This window comes from Siphateles boraxobius, unplaced genomic scaffold (assembly GCF_051911475.1).
Source record: "Siphateles boraxobius isolate OS27281-9 unplaced genomic scaffold, OSU_SipBor_1 8, whole genome shotgun sequence".
Classification (NCBI taxonomy): Eukaryota; Metazoa; Chordata; class Actinopteri; order Cypriniformes; family Leuciscidae; genus Siphateles; species Siphateles boraxobius.
The window spans coordinates 669,479-697,342 of NW_027509208.1; the positions used below are offsets into that span (position 1 = coordinate 669,479).

At 37.2% G+C, this 27,864-nt stretch overlaps 3 protein-coding genes across 11 annotated transcripts in view; 1 reads left to right on the forward strand and 2 right to left on the reverse strand.

Moving 5' to 3' along the window:
• Positions 1 to 10,889, reverse strand: part of reps1 (RALBP1 associated Eps domain containing 1) — a 29,547-nt gene extending 18,658 nt beyond the window's left edge. For 2 of the 7 annotated variants that reach the window (XM_077220275.1, XM_077220272.1), the window contains exons 1-9: positions 10,600 to 10,865; positions 10,277 to 10,515; positions 8,558 to 8,681; positions 4,664 to 4,848; positions 3,797 to 3,953; positions 2,356 to 2,477; positions 1,868 to 2,033; positions 1,721 to 1,784; positions 120 to 274 (exon numbers count right to left, since the gene is read on the reverse strand). In XM_077220275.1, coding sequence (XP_077076390.1) covers positions 120 to 274; positions 1,721 to 1,784; positions 1,868 to 2,033; positions 2,356 to 2,477; positions 3,797 to 3,953; positions 4,664 to 4,848; positions 8,558 to 8,681; positions 10,277 to 10,429 — 1,126 coding nt within the window. In that variant the 5' untranslated portion in view covers positions 10,430 to 10,515; positions 10,600 to 10,865. Of the gene's footprint in view, positions 1 to 119; positions 275 to 1,720; positions 1,785 to 1,867; positions 2,034 to 2,355; positions 2,478 to 3,796; positions 3,954 to 4,663; positions 4,849 to 8,557; positions 8,682 to 10,276 lie in introns of all 7 variants that reach the window. The other 5 variants (XM_077220271.1, XM_077220276.1, XM_077220274.1 and 2 more) reach the window with 5 other exon arrangements.
• Positions 1 to 27,864, reverse strand: part of LOC143729596 (uncharacterized) — a 700,608-nt gene that overhangs the window by 110,415 nt on the left and 562,329 nt on the right. The window lies entirely within an intron of this gene.
• cyp39a1 (cytochrome P450, family 39, subfamily A, polypeptide 1) lies at positions 11,566 to 27,819 on the forward strand. 3 transcript variants are annotated; one of them, XM_077219416.1, is made up of 13 exons: positions 11,788 to 11,895; positions 12,144 to 12,245; positions 12,994 to 13,129; positions 13,293 to 13,467; positions 13,735 to 13,884; positions 14,078 to 14,171; positions 14,948 to 15,043; positions 15,135 to 15,225; positions 17,260 to 17,393; positions 17,926 to 18,021; positions 18,904 to 18,992; positions 25,650 to 25,737; positions 26,889 to 27,819. In XM_077219416.1, exons 4-13 carry the CDS (start codon positions 13,379 to 13,381, stop codon positions 26,961 to 26,963), a joined length of 1,002 nt encoding a protein of 333 aa, XP_077075531.1. In that variant the 5' UTR covers positions 11,788 to 11,895; positions 12,144 to 12,245; positions 12,994 to 13,129; positions 13,293 to 13,378; the 3' UTR covers positions 26,964 to 27,819. The 3 variants fall into 3 exon arrangements, with proteins under 3 accessions (XP_077075529.1, XP_077075530.1, XP_077075531.1); XM_077219414.1 differs by lacking the exon at positions 12,144 to 12,245 and having other exon boundaries at positions 11,566 to 11,895; XM_077219415.1 differs by lacking the exons at positions 12,144 to 12,245; positions 18,904 to 18,992 and having other exon boundaries at positions 11,570 to 11,895.

The window sequence follows — 27,864 nt, forward strand, 5'->3', positions numbered from 1 at the left end:
ACTATCACTTTAAATATATTTAACATGCCCATGCTTTAAAAAAAATCAGTGAAATGTTATGAAAGGGCTCCATATAGCCCGATTTGAAGCCGTGATTAGTGTGAGGCTTTTCTGCTTACCTGCTGAGTCATCCAAGTCAATAAGCTTTGGCATTAGGCTCTCGGGGAGCTTTTCAGGAAGGTCATAACCATTTTTCCTAGCGACTACGAGATGAAATGCAGCACAAAACTCATCCAGGGTCAGTGCACCATCTTTATCAAAATCTGATAGCTCCCTGCAAGGTAAAGTCAGGTCAGTCAGTCAGTCAATACAGATAAGATGAATATTTAAAGGTACAAAGAAGCAGATGACAGGGACAACTTCCTTTTTCAAAGACAGGACATTAACAAATCGAATGCAAATGGCTAGGATTATCAACATATGCAGTTTTCGAGTAGGCTGATAACCTTGGATACACATCTGTTTAAAGGGATAGTTGACCCAAAAATGAAAATTGTCATTTACTCACACTCAAACCTGTATGAGTTTCTTTCTTCTGTTGAACACAAAAGAAGATATTTTAAAGAATGTTGGTAATCAAATAGTTGATGGTAGCAACTAGGGATGGGACGGTATGACAATTTCATATCACGATTATAGTGGCCAAAATTATCGTGATTATCAATATTATAACGGTTTTGTTAACACGAGATGAAAGTGTTCAAAAAGAACTGATGCTCACACTGAAAACATTTCGACAAGTTTTATATTTGAAAATCATAAAAAAAGAAGCAGCTCTATGCAGTTTTTAGAGCAAGATTCTGTGGCATTTCTTTCCTTATAATGACCGTCGTCAATAGCAACACATTATAACACAGCGCACATCCATGTATCACAACGACGCGCTCTCTCATTTCATTCAAATACAACTTGCCGTCTTGCGTCACCATTTTTGATTCTTTTTGAGTTGATTTATTGTTTACAGAGTTTGATAATATTGTTGCGATCATCTTGTCTGGATGAGTTTTGTCCGCTGTACAAAATGGATTTAACGGGTAAGATTTAAAACATTTATCTCAATTCAATATTCAAAGAAAAAAAAAAACAGTGTAATAAGTCTACAATGAATATACATTATCATCTCTTAAATGTCACTCTTAATAGTCTTGTTTGAACTTGTTCGTTTGTCTTTGGCTCAAAGCCACTTGCTGCGAACTTTTCTTTGCGGAAGCTTCACGTTTATGTCAAGTGAGTGAGATAAAATATTTAAACTCAAAACATTTGGTGCCCAATTATTTCCCAGACATAGTTTTGGTATTGAGGTAAAAAAAAAAAAAAACATTGCGTGCTGCGCACCTGTGTCAAACTGTTGCTGGCTGGACAGGATTTATGTTATTAAAATCACGATAATCAAACACGGTTTTAATGATAATTAAATTTTAAACGATAATACTAACCGTCAGTACATTTTATCGTGGTTTATAGTGAAACCGGCAATCGTCCCATCCCTAGTAGCAACTATGGAAGTAAATGGCTCCCGTTAACGATCTAGTTACCAAAATTCGTCAAAATACCTTTTGTGTTTAACAGAAGAAAGAAACTTATACAGGTTTGAAACAACATGAGGGTGAGCAAGTGATGACACTTTTTGGGTGAACTATCCCTTCAAGGCAATCTATACCAAGCTCATCCAAAATAAACAAAGAGAGACAATGTAACCCTTCGATGTGAAACTACTTACCAAATGTGAGACAGTTCTAGAATAGGCAGTTTCGACTTCGTAAAGAATTCCTTCGCGGCAGAGCCTGAACAACAGAGGACGGATTCATTTTTAGGTTGGCAAGTTCAGCAGATAGGCAGTTACTGTTCAAAATGAGGTCTCAATTACCAGGGATTAAACCAGTGAGATCTGCCTGAATGGTCTTAAACTGGTTTATGTAATACTGTCTTTGCTCATCTGTGATTTTCCAGGGGTCATCGTAACCACTGGTCTGTCTTTGGATTTCATTTGTGATCATTGAAGACACAACGGGCCTTACTGTTGTGCTCTCCGGCTGGAAAAGAAGAGGGAAAAATAAAATTAGATTTTGTAATATACTCGAATATGTGAACTACACTTAAAAAGTTTGGGGTTGGTAAGATTTTTTTAAACAGTATAAACAACTGCTCAGCTACCAGCCTTTTAAATCCCTTGTACTACTGGTAATTCGCTGGACATGCATCCACTTGGGGTTTAATATAGTCTACTTTTGTGCTGCCATGCACACAAAATTAAACATCTGTTCTGCCACAGAAGCCTTGGTTCCAGCAGGCTATTGGTGACAGACTTCATTGTATACATAACAAATGTATACATGGAGGCCTGCACTCTATTACCTGAGCTGAGGGGGGATGCATTGGAAGTGTGCTGGAGGGAGGGGTGTCTGTAAAGCTGACCCAAGTTTCTTGGACAGGAGGGGGTGAATGGGCGGACCACATCCCGTCACCTGTTACTGGTCCTTAAACAAGACACAGATACGGGAAAGATAAAGAATGAATAGTTAAAAAAAAGATAGGACTGAATCAATTAAACAAAATTATACATCAACATTTAGTAAGCATCTAGTACATCATGTGACCTTTAATATTAAACACTCACCAGTGTAACAAACTGATCTTTAAGTTAGATTTGCCTAGGACTCGCTCAAGTACACAGAAATAAGAGCAACACTTTATAATAACTAATATTAAAGGATTAGTTCACTTTAAAAAAAAAAACTTTTGCTGATAATTTACTCACCCCCATGTCATCCAAGATGTCCATGTCTTTCTTCTTCAGTCGAAAAGAAATTAAGTTTTTTGATGAAAACATTCCAGGATTTTTCTCCATATAATGGACTTCAATGGGACCCAAACGGTTCAAGGTCCAAATGACAGTTTTAGTGCAGCTTCAAAGGGCTTTAAACGATACCAGACGATGAATAAGGGTCTTATCTAGCGAAACGATCGGTCATTTCAAAAATAAATAAAAAAGTTTAAGTTTTATAAGCACAAATGCTCGCCTTGCTCTGTCCTGTGACGCGCGTTTGTGACGGCAGGTAATATGCAATTACGTTGAAAAGGTCACGCTTGATGCAAGCGGAAGTACCGAGTCAGTGTTTACAAATGTATACTTTTAGCCTTTTTAATATTAAAACACCCAGGATACGCACACAAAATGGGCATTTTAAACGGTAAACTGACACAAAGACATTTGAATATGTGTATATGGTCCTCTTTCCTCACATTTGTAAACACTGACTCGGTACTTCCGCTTGCGTCAAGCGTGACCTTTTCAACGTGATTGGGTATTACGTGCCATCACGAACGCGCATCACAGAACAGAGCAAGGCGAGCATTTGTGCCTATAAAACTTAAACTTTTTTATTTATTTTTGAAATGACCGATCGTTTCGCTAGATAAGACCCGTATTCATGGTCTGGTATCGTTTAAAGCCCTTTGAAGCTGCACTGAAACTGTCATTTGGATCTTGAACCATTTGGGTCCCATTGAAGTCCATTATATGGAGAAAAATCCTGGAATGTTTTCATCAAAAACCTTAATTTCTTTTCGACTGAAGAAAGAAAGACATGGACATCTTGGATGACATGGGGGTGAGTAAATTATCAGCAAAAGTTTTTTTAAAAGTGAACTAATCCTTTAATAGATAACTACCACATCAATATTAAATATTATATTACGATATTTAAATAAATCTATAATATAATTTTTTTAATGTTGTTAAGGAAGGTTATTCTGTTTGCAAAATAAGAAATTATGCCATTATTAAACAGAATACCTGGCTGTGCTTCTCTAAAAGGTGTCCAAACAACTCCTGGCACTGAGGGCTGTCTGTCCACGTTTCCACCGCTGGCCTGGCGCTTGTGCTTCCTCCAGGCATGGGGCGAAGTGGGAGGGGACTGGTGCGGCGACACTACAGGAGATGTGGTGTCCGGCTGGAGCCAGAGATAAACAAAATTAGTTACTTAGTAATTCTTTTGGCCAAACAGATGGCCTCAATAAATAAAATAAAACAATAATAATAAAAAAATACTTTTTCAATTTAAATAATATTTTTTGTTTTTCACAATTGGCTATACAAAGTGTATTACTGCAGCAAAAACAAATACATTATTAAACACACCTGATTATTTAACTACAATGTTTTAAGTTAAATGCTAATATAAGTTAAATAATAATATTATACATTTAAAAAAACGTATTGAAAAAAATAATGGCATCTGGCCTTATACGCATAGCCTCAAGTAGCCCCATTTTAATAGACCCCAAAATGATAGACATTGTTATAGTTTAAGTAAACGAAGAATCAAGTACATCATATGACCTTTAATATCAAACACTCACCAGTATAAGAAACTGATCTTTAAGTTAGATTTGCCTAGGACTCGCTCAAGTACATAGAAATAAGAGCAACACTTTATAATAACTTATATTAATAGATAATTACCACATTAATATTAAATATTGGGGCGAAGTGGGAGTCCTAACTGGGGCGATTGTTGTCCTTCTAATATTAACAACATAAGACAGTGACACATCTAGCAGATTACATTCACCCTGAAAGGCCTAAAGAACAGATTTTCTTTTCTTCTTCTTCATATTTTGACATATTTAATGATAGTACGTGGGATATATGCTGTAGTACCTGAGGATCAACAGTGGGCACACAGGGCTGAATCATCTCGTGCGCTGACACTTTTTTGGCTTGCACTCGGACTGGAGGTCTGGGGAAGTAGTGCCCTTGATTCTCTGCGTCTGCGAACATGACCGCGTGCCTCGTCTCCTGCTCGTTCTTGCCCATCACAAAGCGAGGGAGGGGCAGATCCCTTACTGCAAACACAACTCCACATTAGACTTCTACACACAGAGCCAGATTTAATATTCAGCTACTGTCAGCACTACTAAACTGATGTTTTTTGAGGTCAAAAGTTTTCATTACTAACTTTAAAATCAATGGAAAAGAAATCAATAGAAACCAAGTTCGTCCAAAGCATATCTAAACTCTGTCAGCAATTTCCTGTTGACTGTGACTTTGTGTTCTTGCAGTATCTTCAAGGCTATGAGTCGGGTCGTATTTCCTGCTTATTTATACCACTGTCAGTTTCTCATTCTTTTACAAGGTCTTGTGTCTAACCTTACAAAATTCATGTAGAGCGTTTGCACAGGGCTTCCTGTTTGGGATAAATATATATATATATATATCAGGGCCTGAATTTCGTTTTGGAAAATAGGGGGGAAATCCCCCTTTAGGTCATTCTTATGGGGGGGGATTTTTTAATTTGAGGGGGGAGTTTTTTTTAGACAATTATTAAAAAATACGTTCAGCTAAATGTTTGCTCACTCATTGCATTTATGTTTTTACAATGGGGTCATTTTTTTTAGTTTCCACAACAAAAGGAAGCTTGATTTCAATCTTTGAATTAAATTGAAAAAAGTAGCACAAATAAATACATGAAATAAAGAGAAAAGTTTAGGTCTAACACTAGTATTCAGAAACGCTAGAAACGGAAAAAAGTAATCAAATGTAAAATAACACGGAATAGTTGTTTAGTCCTGTATAATTTGAATACATAGGCTATTAATCCTGATTCCTTACAATTAATGCTATCTTTTGTTGTTTTATATACAATAATGACAGACACATTTTAGGCTACTCTCACTTTAAGAGCTAGTGCACGGATCCACGTTCACATGTTGCATGTAAAGCGCAGTCCGCGCCACTTTCTCCTCTTTTAAAAAGGGCTCCTGTTGCTTAGCAATCATGAGCCACGTTCTCCATGAAGACGAAGACGTTTCAGCAAAGGATGAACGCGCAAAAGACGTAACGTGAACGGCCCATACTGTTTCCATTATAGTGTCACATGCATTTTCTTTTTGTATTATTTTTTTAAGACATAACCGATTGTGTTTGAGAGGAAACTCCCCAAGACTGGAATTTAGACAATGTTGTGTGCTTTTGACCGTTAAAGCGCTATAATTCAAGAAAAATAACTCAGTTTTGTTACTCACGACCTGTTTGTTATTCGGGTTAAAATCGCTTGAATGTTTAAATAGGTAAGACTTAAAAAGACGCACAAATTATAAACAATAGTGACGATGCAATGGCCCGATTGTGCAAGTGACATTTCCATCAAATGTCCCGACTCCTGAAAGGCGAGAGTCTAGAGTCGCCGCCTGCAGCTGCAGCGCGATTGGCTTGCCTTGTGTAACCTATTTTAAGAGACAGAGAAGACGCGGCATTGGCAGAATCACTCACGCTGTTTGTGAAATTGCGTCTCGCAGAAAGTTTTAAAATGACTGATTTGATCTTATAATCTGTTAGGTAAAATTTACTCATAGGCCTACATGCTAGATTGAATGAATGTTTGCGGGAATTTCCCGCATTATAAACGCAAGACCTGCGGGAATGATTCAAATGATGCGCAATACCCGGAACCGAAATTCGGAACCGAAAAACAAAAAAACCAATAAGCTCACTCATTTAAAATCTCAGAAATAACCAGCAGTGGAGTAGGGCTGCGCGATTAATCGCAATGAAACCGCACGCGATTTGGCAAAGGCTGCGATTATTTAATGCGCAGCTTGTCAGAGCAGTGCGGCTGATCGGTAGTTAACGCTGCTTCATCTGAACACCAGAGGGCGCACTAACGCAGACACGCCAAATACGCCCCGCCGCAGAAATACTATAACGCACATCATTCCAGGAAATCCCTATCGCTGTAGCTGAATAAACAGAAAATTTAAACACTTTGTCTGATTAAACATGACTTATAAACACACGACTGCCTTATTCTGTGTAAGAAGCCACATCATCTCACAGAAGGATGCTCAACTGTCGTTATGAAGTGAGTTTGGAGTAAAAGCATGTTATTAAATGTTGTTTTTAGTTGGACAAGAGGCTCATAAATGCTTCTCATGTTTGGAAAGATGTTTGCTTTTTCAAATGCACGTTATAAGCGACTCAAACTCACAGTTGCTTTCAGATGGCGCAGCGTTTACAGAGCCGTACATCAATGACAAGCTGCACATAAAAAATAATCGCAGCATTTGCGATTTCATAATCGCGATAAGCCAAATTGGTTTAATTGCGATTTCATGTAAATTGCAATTAATCGTGCAGCCTTACGGAGGGACTCAGGAGAGGATGCAACTTTAAGACTACACTTGGACATTTCTGAATGGTTATTGATACATTTTTAAAGTTGTTGTGGAGCCGAATTGATTCATCTCATTGACTAGCATGTACCGTCATGTTTAACTTGTGTAAAAGTTAAACATGACGGTACATGCTAGTCAATGAGGTCTTTATAAGACAACTGTGACATTTTTGGTCAAATAGTGTTCTGTGAAAATGAATAGTTGAATGAAGTCGTTATTTTTGCAAACAAAAAGTATTCTCGTCGCTTGAAAAACGTAAGATTGAGCCACTGTAGTCCCTTGGACTATTTTAACGATGTCTTTAATAACTTTTCTGGGCTGGCAGATATCAATTCCCTAGCAGTCTAAGGAGGAGTGAGCCAGCTCTCAGATTCATCAAAAATATCTTAATTCGTGTTCTGAAGATGAACGAAGGTCTTACGGGGTTGGAAGAACATGAGGGAGAGTAATTACTGACAAAATTTTTATTTTTGGGTGAACTATCCCTTTAACGCTTGCCAATTTAAACATTCAAGCGCAGGAAGAAGCCAAAAAAAACTTTTTTTCGCACAAAGGTTGAGTTCTCTTTAAAGTCATGCGCTTGAACAGAAAAATTCTCACAAAAATGATGTCCGACACGCCCTGTTTGGCGAGTGTGCTAGCAAACACAGCAGGTTATGTCTTAAGTGAACGTAAACAGTAGAGAAAGAACGCATGCGTTCAGTATTAGTGTATTGGATTTGTGCATAATGTCTTAAAGTGACAGCAGCCTAATATTCCTGCAGTCTGTGTTTTTAATGTTAATCAAACATCATAAGACAAGGAAATCCATCACTGCGCTTGCCTAAATAGCTACTGAAGATTAAATGCAGTTATTTATTCACATTTGATTACTTTATTCAATTTCTCTGCATGAAGACTAATGTTAGATATCTGAAAAACTTAAAAAGCACTGTTTATTTTATTTGTATCTTTGCTCTTTTGTATTTGTTCTGTTGCTTGTAGTTTGATTGTTTGTTTGATTACTCTTTTTATTTGACAGCAAGCAAACAGTCAGTTTTTTCCCTGAACATAGCACATACTGAACCGTACCGAAACCATGACACTAAAACAGTGACAAAAACGAAACCATAAGCAATTTGAACAGTTACACCGGAACATTTGCATTTGGCTTAAAGGCACAAAAAGTTCACAGAAATATACAAATGCAACAGAAAGGAAGTATTTTTTTTATCCTCTAGTCTAATTCTTGTTATGTAATGGGGCAGCAAATGTCATCTGCAAAAAGAGTGTCTGCAATATTACATGCATGTGATAACTTCACATTAAAATTATATTTTGATTTGGTGCATACAGTACACACGAGCAGAAATAGCTATAAATAAGGTTTGTTGCTACTTACCACTGTTCAGGGTCTCCACACGCAGGGGCATTCCAGACTGGGCCAGTGCAATGAGCTTCAGTGCAATGTAGAACTGACTCCGACCAAAATGACCGAGACGTGTGGCCCCACACAGCTCAGTAATCTAAGAGAATGGAAACAAAACTTTCAATGAGATAAACTGAGCTTAACATCTACAAAAAAGGTGACCATACATAAACATGACTAGAGGTGAATAAAAGTTAATGTACATAAAAATACAGTATAGAGCAATGCACTAAAAATAACTAGCTAAATAATATTTTAATGACACCAGTTACTCCGGTCTTCAGTGTCACATGATCTTTCAAAAGTTATTCTAATACACTATTTTGGAGCTCAAGAAAAAAAATCGTATTATCAGTGTTGAAACTATTATCATATTTGTGGAAACTGTAGGCTAATACACTCAGGAGTCCTTGATGAATAGAAAGTTTAAAAGAACAGTAGTTGTTTGAAATAAAAATATTTCGTAACATTATAAATGTACTTACTGTGTTTTGATCAATTTAATTCATTCTTGATGAATGACAGTATTAATTAGTTCTTTAAAATAAAAATATACATTACTGACCCCAAACTTTTGAACAGTAATGTATGTTATGGGCCAGGCATAAAATTAAACACTTACGTACATATGTAACAATGGGTCTCTGCTCTCCATCTCTCCATCCACAAAACAGTATGGCCAAGTATTCACCAATATAATAGCAGCGTACCGAATACAACTCACTTAAAACATAAAAAACTAAAATATTTAATAAACATTACTGTGCCTACTAGACTGATTAACAGTTCTCAATCTTAAAGCTAAATATTGATATAAAAATTAATGAAACATGAGAAATCAGAGCAACAACATATAACAAAACGCTAATATCTCACAAGTAAACCTTCAATGAAATGCCCTACTGTCAATTACTTTAGTATTACAAATCAATAAATCTGTTGCTCAGACAACATCAACATTTTAACAATATGTAATTTTCACTAGCAACTCATGCACACCCCTTCACACCAAAGATCTAGAAGCAATTAGACTAAGAAGACCACAAGTTTTTGAAATGTTCATGCTCTAACAATACCTGACCCAAAAGATGAGTGTTAGCTAATAAGCACCAAGTGATGAAACAAAAACATCTGTATGACATTTCAAGAACCATCAACCATGTTTTGTAAGTAGTCTCCCAAAAGAAGCTTGAGTATAAAACTGTTAGAGCTTTATAGCATATTATCAACAAGTTATGGACCAGCTACAGTTAATAAGTTTGAGTCTTGTCTAATTCCCTCAATATAGGATCACACATTATGCATACTATCAAGCGAGAAAAACACATTTCAAGAGTCATCAACCTAATGGTTTTCCTGACATAAGCAGAAAAAAACAATTTATGCTTATATTTAAGAGGAAGCAGGCACAACTAATAAGTCTACTGACTTGCACAACAGGAAACAAAGTTTAACACTGCAGATGCATCACCAATTCATCTGTGTAACTCGTCAACAATGAGATTGATTCGTCATTCCGGTCTAAATACTCTTGACATCGCCCATATGAGCCATTAGAGCCCTTGGCATGTCTGAGACGATGAACTCACGTAGTCAATTCGATTTACTTAAGTGTATAAGCATAACAACACATTTCTGCTGACTAATATCTAATACACACGTATCTGAATTAGATGTATAACGTTACTCTACCTGAAGCACCACTTCGCTTGAGAGCTGGGCCGCCCGGAAGAGGTCCAGAACTTTGCCATTGGAAGCCACTTTCTTGGTGTTATCGACATCACAGGAGAGGAAGAGTTCAGAGTAATATTTCTGCTCGACATCGCTCAGTGTTAAACTCTCCATCGTGGCATCAAACCCGCAGCTGGTGGCTTCACCTTATCAGGCCAGCGTCTTGCCTTTCGTTTTATGAGCAAGACACACACACAAAACTAGCAAAACACAAGTAAGATCCTTCTATGAAATGGACGGACACGAAAAATTATGCTCTGTGGGTGCTTGTTGTTTTTATGTACCGTTAGTCGCTGTCTTTGCTCTTGTCTTTTGGCCCTCGCAAAGTCAACCAAACTAATAGAGCCTGGGACGTTAGAATTCAGCGGTAACAACGTCGAGACTGGGTTCCGCTGTTGCGCTGGCTCTTTAAGAGCTGGGTATGGCCGTCGGTGGAACAGTGGAGCTCGTGTAGCCGCTGAGTGATGTTAGGAACAAAGTTTCGGGCTCTTCGGACTGCTTCCCTCTGCAGACAGCGCCGCCATTCCTGGACCCCGTGACGTCATGGCCCAGGCGCGGAGGACCCGGATGGAGTGTGGCGTCACAGATGTGCCGTCAGCTATCGTGTTTTAAAAATCTGCTGCTTCATATAAAAAGCAAATTAATATTTTACAACTGTTTTGTTTACTTATTTTGTTTCTTAAAAATATATTGGGAATAAGTATAATGAAATCCTGTATTTCATAGTAGGCCTATTGCAAGTTATTTATTATTGTGATTTAACTTAATACATTTTTTAACTATTATATCTTAAATTGAGACAAAATGTATTATTGTATCGTATTGTATTTAATCTGTAGGGCTGTATAAATATATTACATTATGTTTGTTGTTGTTTTTTCTGTAGCAAAAAAATATGTACGTAGCCTACTTTAAAAGAATTTTGCTAACAGACAAAGATATAGCCTACTTTATAACATTTAGCATGACATGCAATATGTGTGTGTATATAAATATAAATAAATATATATATCGATCAACTGAATTTAAATAAACTGCTCAGTCAGCAGCGCGATATCCTACACGTAGCAACACCTGTCGCACAGTGGGATGGGGCTATCGAGCTAAAAAAAAAATACAATAGGAGGGGTTATGTCCATAGACATCATATAGATCTAGTCTCTATATGATATCTATGGTTATGTCATGGTGTGAGAAGATTGTGGGAGGGGTTAGTGTTGTAATAGGAGGGGCTAATGATACAATGGGTTGGTTAGAGTGGGAGGGGTTAGCGGTGTTGTGTGTGTGGGGGGTCATGGCTCAGAGTTCGTAATGAGGGAATCCGATCTGATACAGATATGTTAACAGGACTTTTTCTACCATCATATGCGTTCCAGTCGAGCATCATTGCACTCTAGATTGCGATGGAATGGATTACTTTAATTTTGTCTGTGTCTATTGTGATTATTTCTTTTCATCTTATTTTTGGTAAAAGTCACCCCAATGCTCCTCCATGCATAAGAGGTTGGATACCTTGGTTTGGTGCTGCTTTTGAATTTGGCAAAGCACCTTTGCATTTCATCCAGCAAGCCAGAGCCAAAGTAAGTTTGCCCTTCCAGAAAATTATTTGCATGAAGAATCATAACTGTATAGCCTATACTCTCTCTTTAGAGATATATTACTAATACTAATTAATGTTATATTTTAATTTATGCAAGTGACAGTGCAGTGGGATTTCTGAAATTTTATTTCAGTGTTGTTAATTTTTTCCACAAAATATATAAAATAAAATAAAAACATAAAACTGAATTTAAAAGTCTACAAATTGTCTGTGGCATAAATCATACAGGTTTGGTCTGCCAGTGGGTTCAGAAGTCCAGCTCCTCCCATGCAAATTGTGATGAACCTGCTGCACTCAACTATTATGCGAACAATTTAAAAGCACAGTGTGGTAATACAATAAAAAATAAAAGTTACACCCCTAATAGAGAGAGAAAACAGCCATGATAGACAACAGACAAACTGGAACATTTGCATTTGGCTTAAAGGCACAAACAGTTCATTATGCATTATAATTTTATGTTTTAGGTTTTCTTTTAAAGTTAGCCGCACATTATTTATATTATATAATCAATATAATCATAATTAGAAAATGTACACACTTATTTTTTCTTTTTTTTCTTTGCTTTAGAATGTTTGCTCATAATGCATGGATATTTATTAACATTGTGGGATTACAAGAATTTTATTTTTGTGATGGCTGGCTGTTTATACTTTCATTACCAACTGCAAAAATATTACCCTGTGGCCAATCTTGGTGTGTTTTGTTTTCGAGCTGTGCCATACTAACCGAGTTTGAGGACAGCTCAGTTCAGAATCATTAATTTATGCAACTAGGGCAGGAGCTGCACACAATGGCCTTTTTTGACACAATCTTTGTTCTGGGCACGACTGTGCCAGTTCTGTGAAAGCTATAAGCTAATGAGAGGTTTGCTGAATTGACAACTGCTCTAAAATTCAGTAATTGCTTTTGCCAAGGCACAAATCACACAAAAAAGTCTTTTAAGGTTCACTATAGGCGGGTCACTAAATGAATTGCCTGTTTTGTACTGTATTTTTTCATTGATGTTATCATTTGTATGAAATAGAAATAATAAAATACAATTTCTAAAACTATAATAGCATTTTTTGTCCCCTAGTATGGACCAGTTTTCACTGTTGTAGCTGCTGGGAAGAGACTGACGTTTGTGACCCTAAATGAGGACTTCCGAGCTTTTTTCACTTCCAAAGATGTTGATTTTGAACAAGCAGTGCAAGAACCTGTTTACAACACAGGTACAATGTTAGCAATAAATGCAATACATTTGAATCTATGCCATTACTCTTTTACACGTGACCTTAGAACTGAGTCTGACAGAACTCAAAGATAAACATCATCAATATTGTAGTCGGTGATAATGTGATTACTCATGTTAACCTTGTTCGCGTTCGTGTCCAGCTTCAATCAGCAAAGACAGTTTCTTTAAGACCCATCCGACCTGTATCACCATAATCAAGGGCAGACTGACTCCGGGCAACACGGCAATGCTCTCCGCTCATCTCTGTGAAGAATTTAATGACCATTTGGAGAGCCTTGGAAGTGAAGGATCTGGACAGCTAAATGAGCTCATCAAGTATAGTCTTCCTACATCAATTATTTACATTGTGCTAAAGTTCCCCGTAGGGAACAGTAGATACCTTCCATACATTTCACAACTGTTTAACACAGAAATTAGAAATTCTGTGCCTAATAATGCCACTGCATATCATTAGATTATGCTTATGATATGTAGACTATAATATATTATAATCCGTTACATGAATCCTCCAATCTGACAAGATACATTCAAGTAAAAATTGTTCTTTAAAACTGAACTAGACACTTCTTAACTTGTTTTCAGGAGTGTTATGTACCCAGCAGTGATGAGTAACTTACTGGGCCGATGTAACTCCCCCAGTAGTGCCCTTTCCAGGCAGGAGTTCCTTGAGAAGTTCACAACATATGATGATGGATTTGAGTATGGCTCCCAACTCCCAGACATGTTCCTGAAGTATGTGACCGGTACTGCCACAATATGACTGAAAACTGCAATTATTAAACACAATTAGTCTCCTTAATCATGTTTCCACAAGTTACTTAAAACGATACTCGACTAAAGTTCTTGCATATCTACATATGTTTCTTAAATGCATTCAAAACATCTATAGCCAAAGAGGTAAAGGATGTTTCTTTTCTGTCTTAAGGAAATGGGCAAACTCAAAGCAATGGCTAATTTCTCTGCTAAGAAATATGGTTGCCAACGCAGAGGAGACTCTCAACAGTGAGAGTTATGGAAAGGTAATATACAAAAAATTCCTCCCCATGTTGATGATAAAAGACAACTATGGCCTTTATAGGGATCTTACTTTTTTTTTTATCCATGGAAACTGAAATGGAGTGCTTATATCAGCCAACTGTTTCATTCTTTATACAATACTTTCAAAAAAAGTGTGAAATTATTTCAATTTTTACTTAAGATGTTGATCTCAAGACATATGGGATAGAGTCTAATGCCAAACTGAATAGTTCCATATTGATGTTAAATGTATGAACATGTTTGCACAATAGAGGGGGCTAAAGAGTTTCAGTCAGGCTTCCAAGCCTTTTTTGTAGGACGATAAGACATTGAAATTTTGTTTTGTTTTTGTTGAAGTTTTGTTTTTCTCATTATCATATATGTATATTTGGAATCAGCATAATAGACTCATTCTGCCGTACCTGGCCATTGTTTAAAGGAATAGTGTACCCAAAAAATTTACATTCTGTTATCATTTACTCACCCTCATGTCATTCCAAACCTGTATTAGATTTCGAAGACAGCCGGGAACAAAATAGATTTGGTATATTGTTTGGACAAAAAATATAATGGAAGTCAATGTGAATTTAAACTGTTTGGTTATCAACATTCTTTAAAATATCTTCTTTTGTGCTTAGCCGAAGAAAGAAATGCATACAGGTTTGTAACGATATGAGGGTGAGTAAAGGATGACAGAATTTTCATTTTTTGGTGAACTATCCCTTTAATAATGCAATTAAATCCAAAGAGTTCCTAATCTGTCACTGTTTCTCCCTAGACTTTACTACAGCACCTGACTACTTCAGTACCTGACAAATATCTACCAAATTATTGTTTACTTTTGCTTTGGGCTTCCCTGGCAAATGCTATACCAGTAAGTGAGAGGTTTATGCCAGTGCTGGTGTGAAGTCAGATTAACAGATGAACAGAATGTTACTGAGAACAAACGTTTCACTTTATTCTAGATAACATTTTGGGCCATTGCTTTTATTGTGTCCAATCCTGAAGTGTATAAGATTGCAATGGATCAGATCAGCACTGCCCTCGGTGACCAAGGTAAAAACCAATCTCTCAAAACAAATGGGTTTCCATCTTTATAGCCCCTCCCATACTCTCAGCCAACATTAGACAAAAAACCTGATATACACTCACCTGAAGGATTATTAGGAACACTGTGTTTGACCCCCTTTCGCCTTCAGAACTGCCTTAATTCTACGTGGCATTGATTCAACAAGGTGCTGAAAGCATTCTTTAGAAATGTTGGCCCATATTGATAGGATAGCATCTTGCAGTTGATGGAGATTTGTGGGATGCACATCCAGGGCACGAAGCTCCCGTTCCACCACATCCCAAAGATGCTCTATTGGGTTAATATCTGGTGACTGTTGGGGCCATTTTATTTCAGTGAACTCATTGTCATGTTCAAGAAACCAATTTGAAATGATTCGAGCTTTGTGACATGTTGCATTATCCTGCTGGAAGTAGCCATCAGAGGATGGGTACATGGTGGCCATAAAGGGATGGACATGGTCAGAAACAATGCTCAGGTAGGCCGTGTCATTTAAATGATGCCCAATTGGCACTAAGGGGCCTAAAGTGTGCCAAGAAAACATCCCCCACACCATTACACCACCACCACCAGCCTGCACAGTGGTAACAAGGCATGATGGATCCATGTTCTCATTCTGTTTACGCCAAATTCTGACTCTACCATCTGAATGTCTCAACAGAAATCAAGCCTCATCAGACCAGGCAACATTTTTCCAGTCTTCAACTGTCCAATTTTGGTGAGCTCTTGCAAATTGTAGCCTCTTTTTCCTATTTGTAGTGGAGATGAGTGGTACCCGGTGGGGTCTTCTGCTGTTGTAGCCCATCCGCCTTAAGGTTGTGCGTGTTGTGGCTTCACAAATGCTTTGCTGCATACCTCGGTTATAACGGGTGGTTATTTCAGTCAAAGTTGCACTTCTATCAGCTTGAATCAGTCGGCCCATTCTCCTCTGACCTCTAGCATCAACACGGCATTTTCGCTCGCAGGACTGCCGCATACTGGATGTTTTTCCCTTTTCACACCATTCTTTGTAAACCCTAGAAATGGTTGTGGGTGAAAATCCCAGTAACTGAGCAGATTGTGAAATACTCAGACCGGCCCGTCTGGCACCAACAACCATGCCACGCTCAAAATTGCTTAAATCATCTTTCTTTCCCATTCTGACATTCAGTTTGGAGTTCAGGAGATTGTCTTGACCAGGACCACACCCCTAAATGCATTGAAGCAACTGCCATGTGATTAGTGATTAGACAATTGCATTAATGAGAAATTGAACAGGTTTTCCTAATAATCCTTTAGGTGAGTGTATTTTTAGCAATTTATAATTGCTTTCATTATAGGCATAAACTAACTTCAAAAATGTGTGTCTATAAGATTTTCCAATGCTTTTCACTTTTTGTAGTCTCTTATGCTCACCAAGGCTGCATTTATTTAATAAAATAGAGTATAAATTGTAATATTATTACAATTTAAAATATCACTTTTTTATTTTTAATATATTTTAAAATGTAATTTATTGGCAGAGATGAATTTTCAGCATCATTATTTCAGTCTTAACTGTCACATGATCCTTCAGAAATCATTCTAATATGCTGATTTGCTGCTCAAGAAACTATATATTATATAGTTATATTATGCTCTGTCTCTCAAAATTTGGGGCCATGCACTTATTCATGAATTTCCTCACAAATCCACTAGAGGACAGCAAGCTCTCATGCATTGTGTTTGACAAGCCTTACATTTAAGTATAATTCTTTTCTGTCAAATCTGTTCAGAAAATAAGATTAATATTTCCATATGCACTAATAATCATTATTTGCATGTTGTCAAAATGAATCATATGCACCTCTATATGCATAACGCAAAAGCACATGAGTTAAATAGGATATATGTAGCCTATAAAACTGTTTCATTGTGCTTGTTTAGACAGATCCAACCACGCTTTGTTCATAGTGAATTAGACATTCTCTTAAGCACACATCAGTAGTACTTAAGGCTACGGATAGTCACTATAGTGCTTGTGTGTTTGCTTTGCATTTAAGACAAGGAGAAGACAAAGGTGACCCTAGATGACTTACAGCGGATGCCATATGTGAAGTGGTGTATCATGGAAGGCATTCGGCTGAGGGCCCCTGGAGCCATCACTCGTAAAGTAGTGCGACCTCTCAAATTACAGGTCAGTCGTGACAGATTATTCAGTGTACAATCTATTTTGTTTTTTTTCAGTGTTTCTCTTGGATTTATGCAGAACAAATACTATAGTAGCACATAGATAAACAGCATCTTTCCTGAGTTTTAATATAAACCGTATATATACTGTACAACAAGGAGAGAAAAGCTAAGATTTCATTCTTAAAATCCCTATCCATAAGTGCAGGCTGTGTATATAGCGCTGCTAGCGCAATAGCAATTTCAGACAAATGCAACAGACTAATACTTATGTTTGTTGAGAGAGAGAGAGAGAGAGAGAGAGAGAGAGAGAGAGAGAGAGAGAGAGAGAGAGCGAGCGAGAGAGAGAGAGAGAGAGAGAGAGAGAGAGCGAGAGAGAGAGAGAGAGAGAGAGAGAGAGAGAGCGAGAGAGAGAGAGAGAGAGAGAGAGAGAGAGAGAGAGAGATCTGCCTCACACAGGCTACAACGCAAACATTAACAGGCTTTCTGTCAGCTAAAAAGAAACTGTATATTTATGTGTGTGTGTTTTCTGCTTTCAGAATTATATTATCCCACCTGGAGACATGCTGATGTTATCTCCTTACTGGGCTCACCGAAACCCCAAGTATTTCCCAGACCCGGAAGATTTCAAACCTGTGAGTAACTTTACCTTTCTGAATGACCTCAGCCACAGGATGAGGTTAACCCAAATTCCACTATAAACCAAAATAAAATAGACAGAAGACACATGCTCATAAAATGCTTTTCCCCCAGCAAGTAAAGTGCTTTACTATTAAATGTTCCTGCACTTTTTGAGGAGTCTTTTTACACAGTTTTTTTTTTTTTTTGGCTCTATGAGGTATCAAAGATAGAACCGGCATCTCTTTTATTAGTATTTTCTTTAAATAAAACTTCCTTCCAGTTTGTCTGGCAAGCTGTGGAGTGCTGGTCACAATATGCTTGAAAACTCCAGCTGTGCTCCATTAAAACAGGAATAATAGGCCTGACAGTTATCTTCACAATTAACCTTCCGGCAAACGCCTAGAGATTCCATTACATTTCTGTCTACTAATGTCTTGAAAGAAATAGCACCAATCACAGAGACTGGGTAAGACCTACATCTATAGGCTTCTGTAAAGCCACTCTGTTAGTAGAAACTCTCTCTCTCTAACAGTGGAAATGCACTTAAATATTTTACACACTGACTGGATATGGCTGCTGTCTAAATGAACATTCAGTTCTTGTCCATTGGAAAACTATACACATTTTTTTGAATGTACGAAAACCTTGGAGGGCTGGACTTTTTGGCCAATTCAAAAGTTGCTTTAATTTTGTCGGCTTTTGAGTTGCTAATGCAACTCGAGCAATTTTTGATTTATGCGCACAATAAAGTGCATTGAAAGTTATTCAGAGATTACTGTAAATATGTCTTGTTATTAAATGAAACCTTGGAGTGCTGGAAGACGGCCTCTGTTGGTGTATTCTGGACTGGCCCTCGTCTGAGTGGATTATTTTTAATGAAACTTTTCTTCCCACAGGAACGATGGGAAAAGGCAGATTTAGAAAAGAATGTCCTCTTGGAAGGGTTTGTGGCATTTGGAGGGGGGAAAAATCAGTGCCCAGGAAGGTTAGAAAAACTGTTGTGTTGTTTATACAAAATAATCTTTGTGTACACTTAAAAAATTGACATTCAATAAACTTCATTAAATTTAGGAAAGTATTCCATGCAATTAAATATATAAATACTATAATTAAATATTTTTTTAATGTATTCTAGATACAATTGTTTAACTGTAAAAAAATATATATTTAATTTTCAGGTTTTTGTCAAACATTTGCAACTGAAAGTGTAAAAGACAACATATTGCAACACATCGATTTTTTTTAGAACAATATTTTCATCCAAAATGTTTATCCTTAACATCATAAACCACAATGGTGACAACCAAATATTTAAGGAAAAAGATTTGCACTTGACAGTTGACAGACACACATCACTTATTACTCAACGGGGCAACAAACACAACCACCAGTGCCAACACAATAAACAGTAATGACTTGCCACTGCATGCTGGGAAACAATTCCATGAAATTAAATTTTAACTTATTTTAACTAATGAAATACAAAGGAGCAAAATTTAATTTTTAAATGTATAAAAATTAAATGTATAAATGCATCATAGTGCTGATCATTGTGTCTTTTGCCTTGTCTTGAACTTCTCTGAACTTTGCACAATTGAACTTTTCCAGTCAAGTACGTACAGCTCCAGGTTACTTGAATTGGGAAAGACTAAAATCTATAGAGAAACCTTAGTCAAGAATATATTTAAGCATTAAAAAAATTTGCAATAAAATCTGACAACGATGGTATCATACTAATTAGCTTAAATAATGCAAAAAAAAGAAAAATAAATTCCCCCAGGCTAGTTCAGTTAAGCGATTTCTGAGAAACACTGTTGATATCTGAAATCAACTGCTGTCAATCGATTAAAAAACTGATCGCATATTTTTTTCTGTAATTAATCACCTAACATTAAAGATTTTAATATATTTTTATATTGTAATAATTTCATGTAGAAACAACAAAGACAGACTATTTTAAATATTTGATCTAACAGGTAGGAAATATACAGAAATTGAATAAAGTTATCAAACATTTCACTTCGTCTTCACTTCATAAAAAATAAATTAAACATAGATTAATCCATATTAAAGCTACAAAAGATCAGTCAAGAGCAGGCGAGTGATTTTCTCTTTGTCTTTTGTTCTTTAGTGACAGAAGCAGGTTTATTAGGGTTCTGTCACTTTAAGACCTGCACAGATCTTACACACATTCGATGTCCTCACAACTCTTTACGGTCATTTAAGACTTATGTGTGTTTTTGTCCGTTGAAGCGTGAAAGAGTTCACACTGTCTAAAGCGGCATTCTGTGTGAATTTTTGTCTTTTCGTGCTTGAATGGTTTAATAGCACTTGAATGAATGATAGCGTGATCATATACTATAGCGCAGCCAAAGGATGACAGGAAAAACGGATGCTGTGTTATTTGCGTTAAATATTTATAATGCGTTAAACGGAAAAAATAATTGCATGTGTTGTTAACGCATTGATTTTGACAGCTCTAAAATCAAACAAACACACCCCTCCCTTCATTGCTCCGCCTCCAAAATGCACAACACGCAATGAAAGCTAGCAAAGCTAAAGCAATGCAAAAATAATGCTTGTGTTTTGGGGTGCTCGGCATAAGCGTCGATTTCGGTGGGGACGGTGGGTACGCGTCCCCACCAGATTTCGCCATGAGTCATTTTGAACCCACCACTTTTTGAAACATTGAGGCGGCACGGATGTAATTATGACATATAAATAAAACATATCCAGTTAACTAGCAGAGCATTAATTTAATTCGCTATTAAATAAGAGATCTAGCGCTAAAATGTGGTGTTTTTGAACTCAAGCTGCTGAGCGCTCGTTGCCGCGGCGATCAGTGTCACGGATACAGGCTCGCGCAGTCTTCACGGACACGCGCTTCAATCTATCGCCGTTGTGGAGACTCTCTATTCATTCCGGTGAAATCTCAAAATAAAATGCACACAAACGTGTCCCTGTTTGATATAGACTGTAACCACTGATGAACATATTCAGTTTTGATGAGAGAAAAAAAAAACTATACAAGTGCAGATTAGAACCCGTAACCTCTGACACACTTGGCAAAAGATCAACCACTAAACCATTAAAGAACTCAAACAAACTATGCAGATCGATGGATTTATTTACGGGTTGAGCAGAGAGGCTGCACAGTTTGACAAGTTTCAGTGACGTGCGGTCTGGGTAGGCAATCTAGGCACTACCCAGACAAAATTGTTTTTTTACTTTTTATTCTTGTTTTTTATATATGCAATATGTGTGTTATTCCAATTGTTTAGACGTTATGATGACAAATGTGGCAGTTACGCATAATCAAATAAAAAACAAATGGTAGAATAAGAAGTGCTTTTACTGTCTACTAGCATTTTTCTTTTTACTAGCATTTGTTTGTATGTTGCGCACGCGCACTTCGATCCTGTATTCTTCAACATGTAGGCCTACGGCAAAAAGCACAAATCTGCTGTGCCTTTGGACGTACATATGTTATGCCAGTAATCATCTCCGTTACGTATCAGACATGGACCAATTAAAAAATCGAGATATTACTGGACATTTGCGCAGCTAACGTCATTACACCACAGCTAGCCTACATAATTAATTCCCACCAAATTCAAAGTCAAAATGACAGCACTGGCCGTGATCACGGAGTTAAGAAATTTTTCTTTCACAAAATCTGAGTTAACAGCAAGAGGGAGGTCTACGCCAGCCTTAGATGGACTAATGCAGCAAAAGGGCCCAAAAATTGCCCGATCGTTTCAAACAGACTGGAATGAAAGAAAAATGTGATCGACATCTTAACGAGAACGGCGGATGGATTTTATGTACAAATAATCTATCGATTGGTGAGTCAAAAACTATTTTGGGCTTAATATTGAATTGTTAAATGTGTTTGAATCAATGGAAGCCATTTGCCTTCATATTCAATTGAGCAGTGTGTGATTTTACTTTTGCTGACTGACAAACATTTTGCCGCTGCGCAACAATTAAGGATTAAGAATGGTTGCATTCTGATGCTGGAGTCGACATTACTACCGGTGTGTGCCTGTGTACCGCGCTTGTGTGTGTGTGTGCGTGCGAGAGAGAGAGAGAGAGAGAGTAGCCTACACGATATACATCCTCCTGACTTGTACATTTCTTGATATGCCGCGCTTGTGCGTAACATTTACTGTTATTACGTATTATTAGCATAAACAATATATCAGGTAATCTGGCTTTCAACACTGTGCCTAGCCTCTTTAAGACATCACCGCACGTCACTGACAAGTTTGTACCCAGCACTTCTGAAAATGCACTTCCGAATGCGTCTCTGTCCCCACATTTCAAACCAAACTGACGCCCGTGAGCATTGTTGGAGATGATCGTGGAGTAATAGCTATCTTGTTTGCATTATGCTTGCCTTAAATCTATTGCTGAATACGGGAATAGTTGTGATGATGATGATGATTGGATGCTTTCAAGTTGGTCAAAATGACTGATGTAGATTGGATGAATGCATGTTGTAAATTGAGTAGCCTACTTGTCTGAAAACGTAAGGCTTTCTTCTTCATAAAACGAGTCAGACATCAAAGTTTTGTATACATTTTTTTGTATTTACATAATGGCATTAATAAGCTACAGGACATCGTCTTTCAAAACATGACCTGCGCGAAAGAGAAAAAAAATGAATGCGTCATTGTACCCACCTCTTCTGAAAATGCACTTCCGAATGCATCTCAGTCCCCCCCACATTTCAAACCAAACTGATGCCCGTGGTGCTCGGTCCGATTCACTTTCAACAGCGTTTCTCAGAAATCGCTTATTGCACCTTTAATGCTCCCGGGGCTGTTATTGCCTTCAAGGTTTGGACAGAGTCTTTAGCCTGTAGCAGGAACACTACGGGTTGTACTTGGCCTATAGCAAATGCCACAAGCTGCACCAGCCCATCTTTTCCCCTTTGGCTCTATTGATGAGAATGTCAGTTCCCTTGGGATATTTACACCAAGGCTGGCACGAAAAGTTCATAGCTGTTACCACCTACAACTTTGCCAGCATGTGATTCAGTTTACAGGTGATGCTTGTAAATCATGGAGCTGCATTATTGATAGTGTGCACTATGGCCCCATTCCTGGTATAGTGCCATGTTGATATAAATCCATGGCATTGCTTTTATGTTGCACTGAGCATTCTTGGCCCTAATGTCCCAGCCCTATTGGCCCCTGCTGATGACATCATCAAGACCACGGGGAGTGTGCGGCCAGGGTCAGTATGACGTTAATAGAGCTGTATAAAGACTGAAGAACTTTCCCAGCTGCACAGGAAGATCAAAAGCATAGGCACAGACCAGTGACCCTCCAGAACAGATGCATCTATGATAATGAGTCTGGGAATATATGAGATGGAGAAACAGATAATAAAAAAGTAAGACAGAGGTGGAGTAATATAGAGAGGAGGGCAGATGTATATTGGGAGCTAAAAAAAAAAAGAAATCATGAATTATTTAAACAAATATAAAATATGTATATATATAAAATTCATTTTCTATTATGCATAACATTGGGGAAAGTTACTTTTAAATGTAATGTGTTACAATATTGTGTTACTCCCTAAAAAAAGTTTCTAATTGCGTTATTTTGATGGTAATGCGTTACTTTTGCATTCATTTTCCTCACCTGGGCAGGGCTTACTTGTTTGTTTTTTAATAACAAAAAAAGTTTATATTTTTTGGCAAATGTAAAGTCCCTTTCACATAAAAGTTAAATAAATAAGCCTCAGGCTGAAGGAAATGTAAATGTACGCCTGTACAGTAGAAGGCGCAGATTAAACAAACCTTCAGTTTTGCTGCCATCCTGGATTGCCGAAGAATAGGACGCAGGAGAAGAGAGTTCAACACTTTTATTTCAGCAATATAAACTACATAAAAAATTAAACTACAATTAGATGTTTATCTAAAGCCATTTTTGCTTATTGGTTTGGTTGAATTGGATCATCGAAGGCACTGGAGAGTAAATACATAAAGTAGTTGTGTTGTTTAACATTTAATTATTGCCGGTTTGCGTAATATTCTGAGTTAGAATTTTACTGTTTTTATTCATTTTGAGGAATACTGAATCTGATTTTGTGTAAGTGAGATAAGTAATGGCATGCTCACATTTTGTCTAGAACTACTATAACCATTATGTTTACACAGCGTACACAACAACTGCACCTCTCTCAACAATTGGAACAGGAGTGGTGTCAGTTAATAATTGGGAAAACAAAGTAACTTGCGTTACTTATTTGAAAAAAGATTTTGGAAATAATGCATTACTTTACTAGTTACTTGGAAAAAGTATCTGATTACGTAACTCGCGTTACATTACCCCAACACTGCATAGCACCATTTAAAGGGGTCACGGATGCAAAATTCACTTTTATATGGTGTTTGCATATAAATGTGTCTTTGCAGTGTGTGGACACAACCACCATACAATGAAAAAAATCCATTCACTCCTTTTTTTTAAATCCTCAAAAAGCCTAAACACTCTCAATAATCAAGCCGTTTGGATTTTCTGAGCAATATGATGTCATATTGCTCATGCTCCGCCCACGACCGCTGACGGACTGTCCCGTATTAGCATATTCCCCGTATTAGCATATTTCCCGTATTAGCATATTTCCGCCCTCAGCCATTTGCATACTTTCCGCCAAGGCAGCACTTTATGTGTCGACACGCCCAACAAAAGAGAGCCGTGGGGTGAGCAATTGCTCATTATCATTTAAAGAGACATGCACCGAAACGGGTTGCTGTGAACAGAGCTGTTTTTGAGGAGGTAAAAAGGGTGTTGTTTTACACAACCATTGAGAAATTTTAACCAAAGTAGCCTATGTTACAAGCTTTACATGAAGCCCCTTAAGAATCATACCAACTTGTGGAAAATGGGCATCCGATGACCCCTTTAACATCACTATCACATTCTCTCTGGAATAATTTAAAATGCTATGCTTACCAACTTCCTGTATTCAAATGTCACATTGTCATAAGGCGGCTCTGTAATGATTTCTCAGGCTTGTACAGATCTCTCAGCTGGACATGGCCATACATTAGTACACTGAGTGTGGCACACCCATGTATTTCATTTTTCTCACTCAATCTGATTTGATTTTGATCATTTTAGGAGATTGCTACTTGCGTCACTCACACAGTGCCCCTGAATGAGTCACGGCCCTCAAGGTTATTTGGGATGATTATTTCAAGAATCATGACTTGCATCTCTCGCCCTCCCTTTATTGCCTGCCATTATTCCTTTCTCTGTCTCACCCAGGAATCTTTCATTCTTGCACTCCGCTGCATCTAATATTCCTCTTCCCTTATCCGCCAAACAAGGCCACTGTGGCTATGAATGCACCTGGAATTTGAATGCAATACAAGACATTCATTCACATTTTGCTTTTCTACCTGCAATTTCAATCACAGTTTTCCCAGTATTCAGTAGCACTCGCGGGAGGGAGGCAGCTAGACAGCATGCAATATTCCATCAGAATACTAATACACCTGCTATTCAAGCCGGCTTGTGAAGTGATGTGCACTTCAGAGCGATGAGTTTGCTGCTAGAAAATGTTCTTAATGAGAAAGAGTACATGAAAAAGAAAATGAACCACTTGTTGTTTATTGTGTCATCAGGTGGTACGCCATTATGGAATTGCATATGTTTGTTGCCCTCATCCTCCACAAGTTTGAATTCACCCTGTTGGATCCAGTGCCTAAACCGGTAAGCAGCCTGAGAAAGAGTAACATCCAATAGAGAATGGTAAATAAGCCTTGAAAGAGATGGCTTCAAAGTAGGCATTAGGTTAATCATTTCCAGATGTGTTACTATGGCAGTATTTACCCAACAAGGGACCAATCTAATGCTTAAGCACCGTCCTGCTCTTTATACCCTTGCAATTCTCAGGCCTGACCAAAAATAACTTTGTAAGTTTCGACCACCAACGACCAAGTTCATTCCAGGATCTAGATATGAATCATGCATTCATATATGGGTCATAAATGTATACAGTCCCTTTCTTTGGACAGGATCAGCAACAACATTGCTGTTTTACAGCATCTTGATGAATTGCTGATATTGAAATTTTGGAAACACTTTACAATAAGGTTTCATTTGTTAACATTAGTTAATGTATTAACTAGCATGAACTAACCATGAGCAACACATTTGTTACTGTATTTGTTCATCTTTGTTAATAAAACTCCAGCTGTTCATTCTTTGTTCATGTCAGTTCGCAGTGCATTAACTAATGTTAACTAATACAACTTTTGATTTTAATAATGTGTTTGTAAATGTTTAAATTAACATTAACAAAGATTAATAAATGCCGTAGAAGTGCAGTTCATTATTAGTACATGTTTACTAATGAAGTTAACTAATGAAACCTTATTGTAAAGTGTTACGGAAATCTCTTTATTTTTACCATAAAAAAATAGAAATAATATTATAAAACAATATATATACACTAATGTTCAAAAGCATGCGGTAAAAATTCAGAAAATTCAGCTTTGCCATAACAGGAATAAATTACATTTGAAAATATATTCAAATAGAAAACAGTAATTTTAAATTCTAATAATGTTTCACATTATTAATGTTTTAGTGTGTTTTTAATAAAATAAATAAAAGAGACTTCTTTCAAAAAAATTCAAAAACATACGAACATTTCTTGACCGGTGGTGTTATATAGATTTGGATAAAACGCTTAAAAATGCTTAGAAAGTTCAATCATTTGTTTGTGAATGCCATTTGCTTTTATACAGTATTTTTTGCATAATGCAATAAATTCATACATTGTAAAATACTTACTGTGGTTGTACCTCATATGTATGTGGTCATTGCACTTGGTAAATATATGTATCTGCTTCTTGTAGAGCCCTCTGCATTTGGTGGGAACCCAGCAGCCAGACGGACCCTGTACAGTGAGATACAAGCACAGGCACAGATAGAGCGCATGTGTTCAGAGGGCTGTGCTACTGCTTTACAGCTCTGTTGACAGTCTTGACATAAGAGTTGTGGAGATCAACCGCATAATATCCTGGGCTGAGCTTCAGAGGTTCCTAAGCATCATGGTGAATGTTAAACAGGGACTTGGACACAGGCAAATACTAAATCAGAAAATCTTACAATGCTAAAGGTAATTTAGGATATTAGTTGTTTATATTACAGTTTTGTTGGGTCAACCTCTTATATAACTGATGGCATAATAGAGATGATATATATCAGAAAGTATGAGCTTGTGGAAATTCCTCTCTCGAACTGAGAGACTTCATCATTTGCAGGATGTATGAAATAAACAAAATGTGATGCCGTATGCGACTGCACTCATATATTACAGCTAAACATCTTGTGCATGATATGGACAAAGTAAAGACAAAGTTTATAGACAATATAACTAAGTGGAGGTTCTTTTTTGTGAAGAAGAAATATGTAAACACATTATTACATGTATAAACACTGTGCTTCTTTTCTGTAGTGGTGAAAAGGATTGTTTCTATAAACACATCTGTCTAATAGTCTGTAAGTTCTTCACTACATCTGTGTACACTTATTTTTGGATAAAACATTACATGACAAGTTACATGGAGCAATTTTATGTGCTTAGGTGCAAGCATCTTTAATTTGTAAGGCAAACAGAATGTTTACATATGCGATTAATTAAATATGATGATGTACTTGATTGAATCAATAACTGGTGTTGTATATCTACATTTTTGAAGAAGAAAACCCTTTGTGCTGCTTTGCAGTGTGTTTCGATAAAGAACAAGTTTAATTGTCTTTCAATAAATAACATGTTTTGCTTCAGATGTTTCCATCTTCTTTAAATATCCATTTACTTACCAACCATGA

Bases quoted from the DNA above. Each gene is read 5' to 3' on its own strand.
- cyp39a1 (XM_077219414.1), top strand. From the start codon at position 11,719: ATGGAATGGATTACTTTAATTTTGTCTGTGTCTATTGTGATTATTTCT. The intron at 11,896-12,993 runs GTAAGTTTGCCC...TTTGTCCCCTAG, and splicing joins TCCAGCAAGCCAGAGCCAAA to TATGGACCAGTTTTCACTGT. The intron at 15,044-15,134 runs GTAAGTGAGAGG...ACTTTATTCTAG, and splicing joins CCCTGGCAAATGCTATACCA to ATAACATTTTGGGCCATTGC.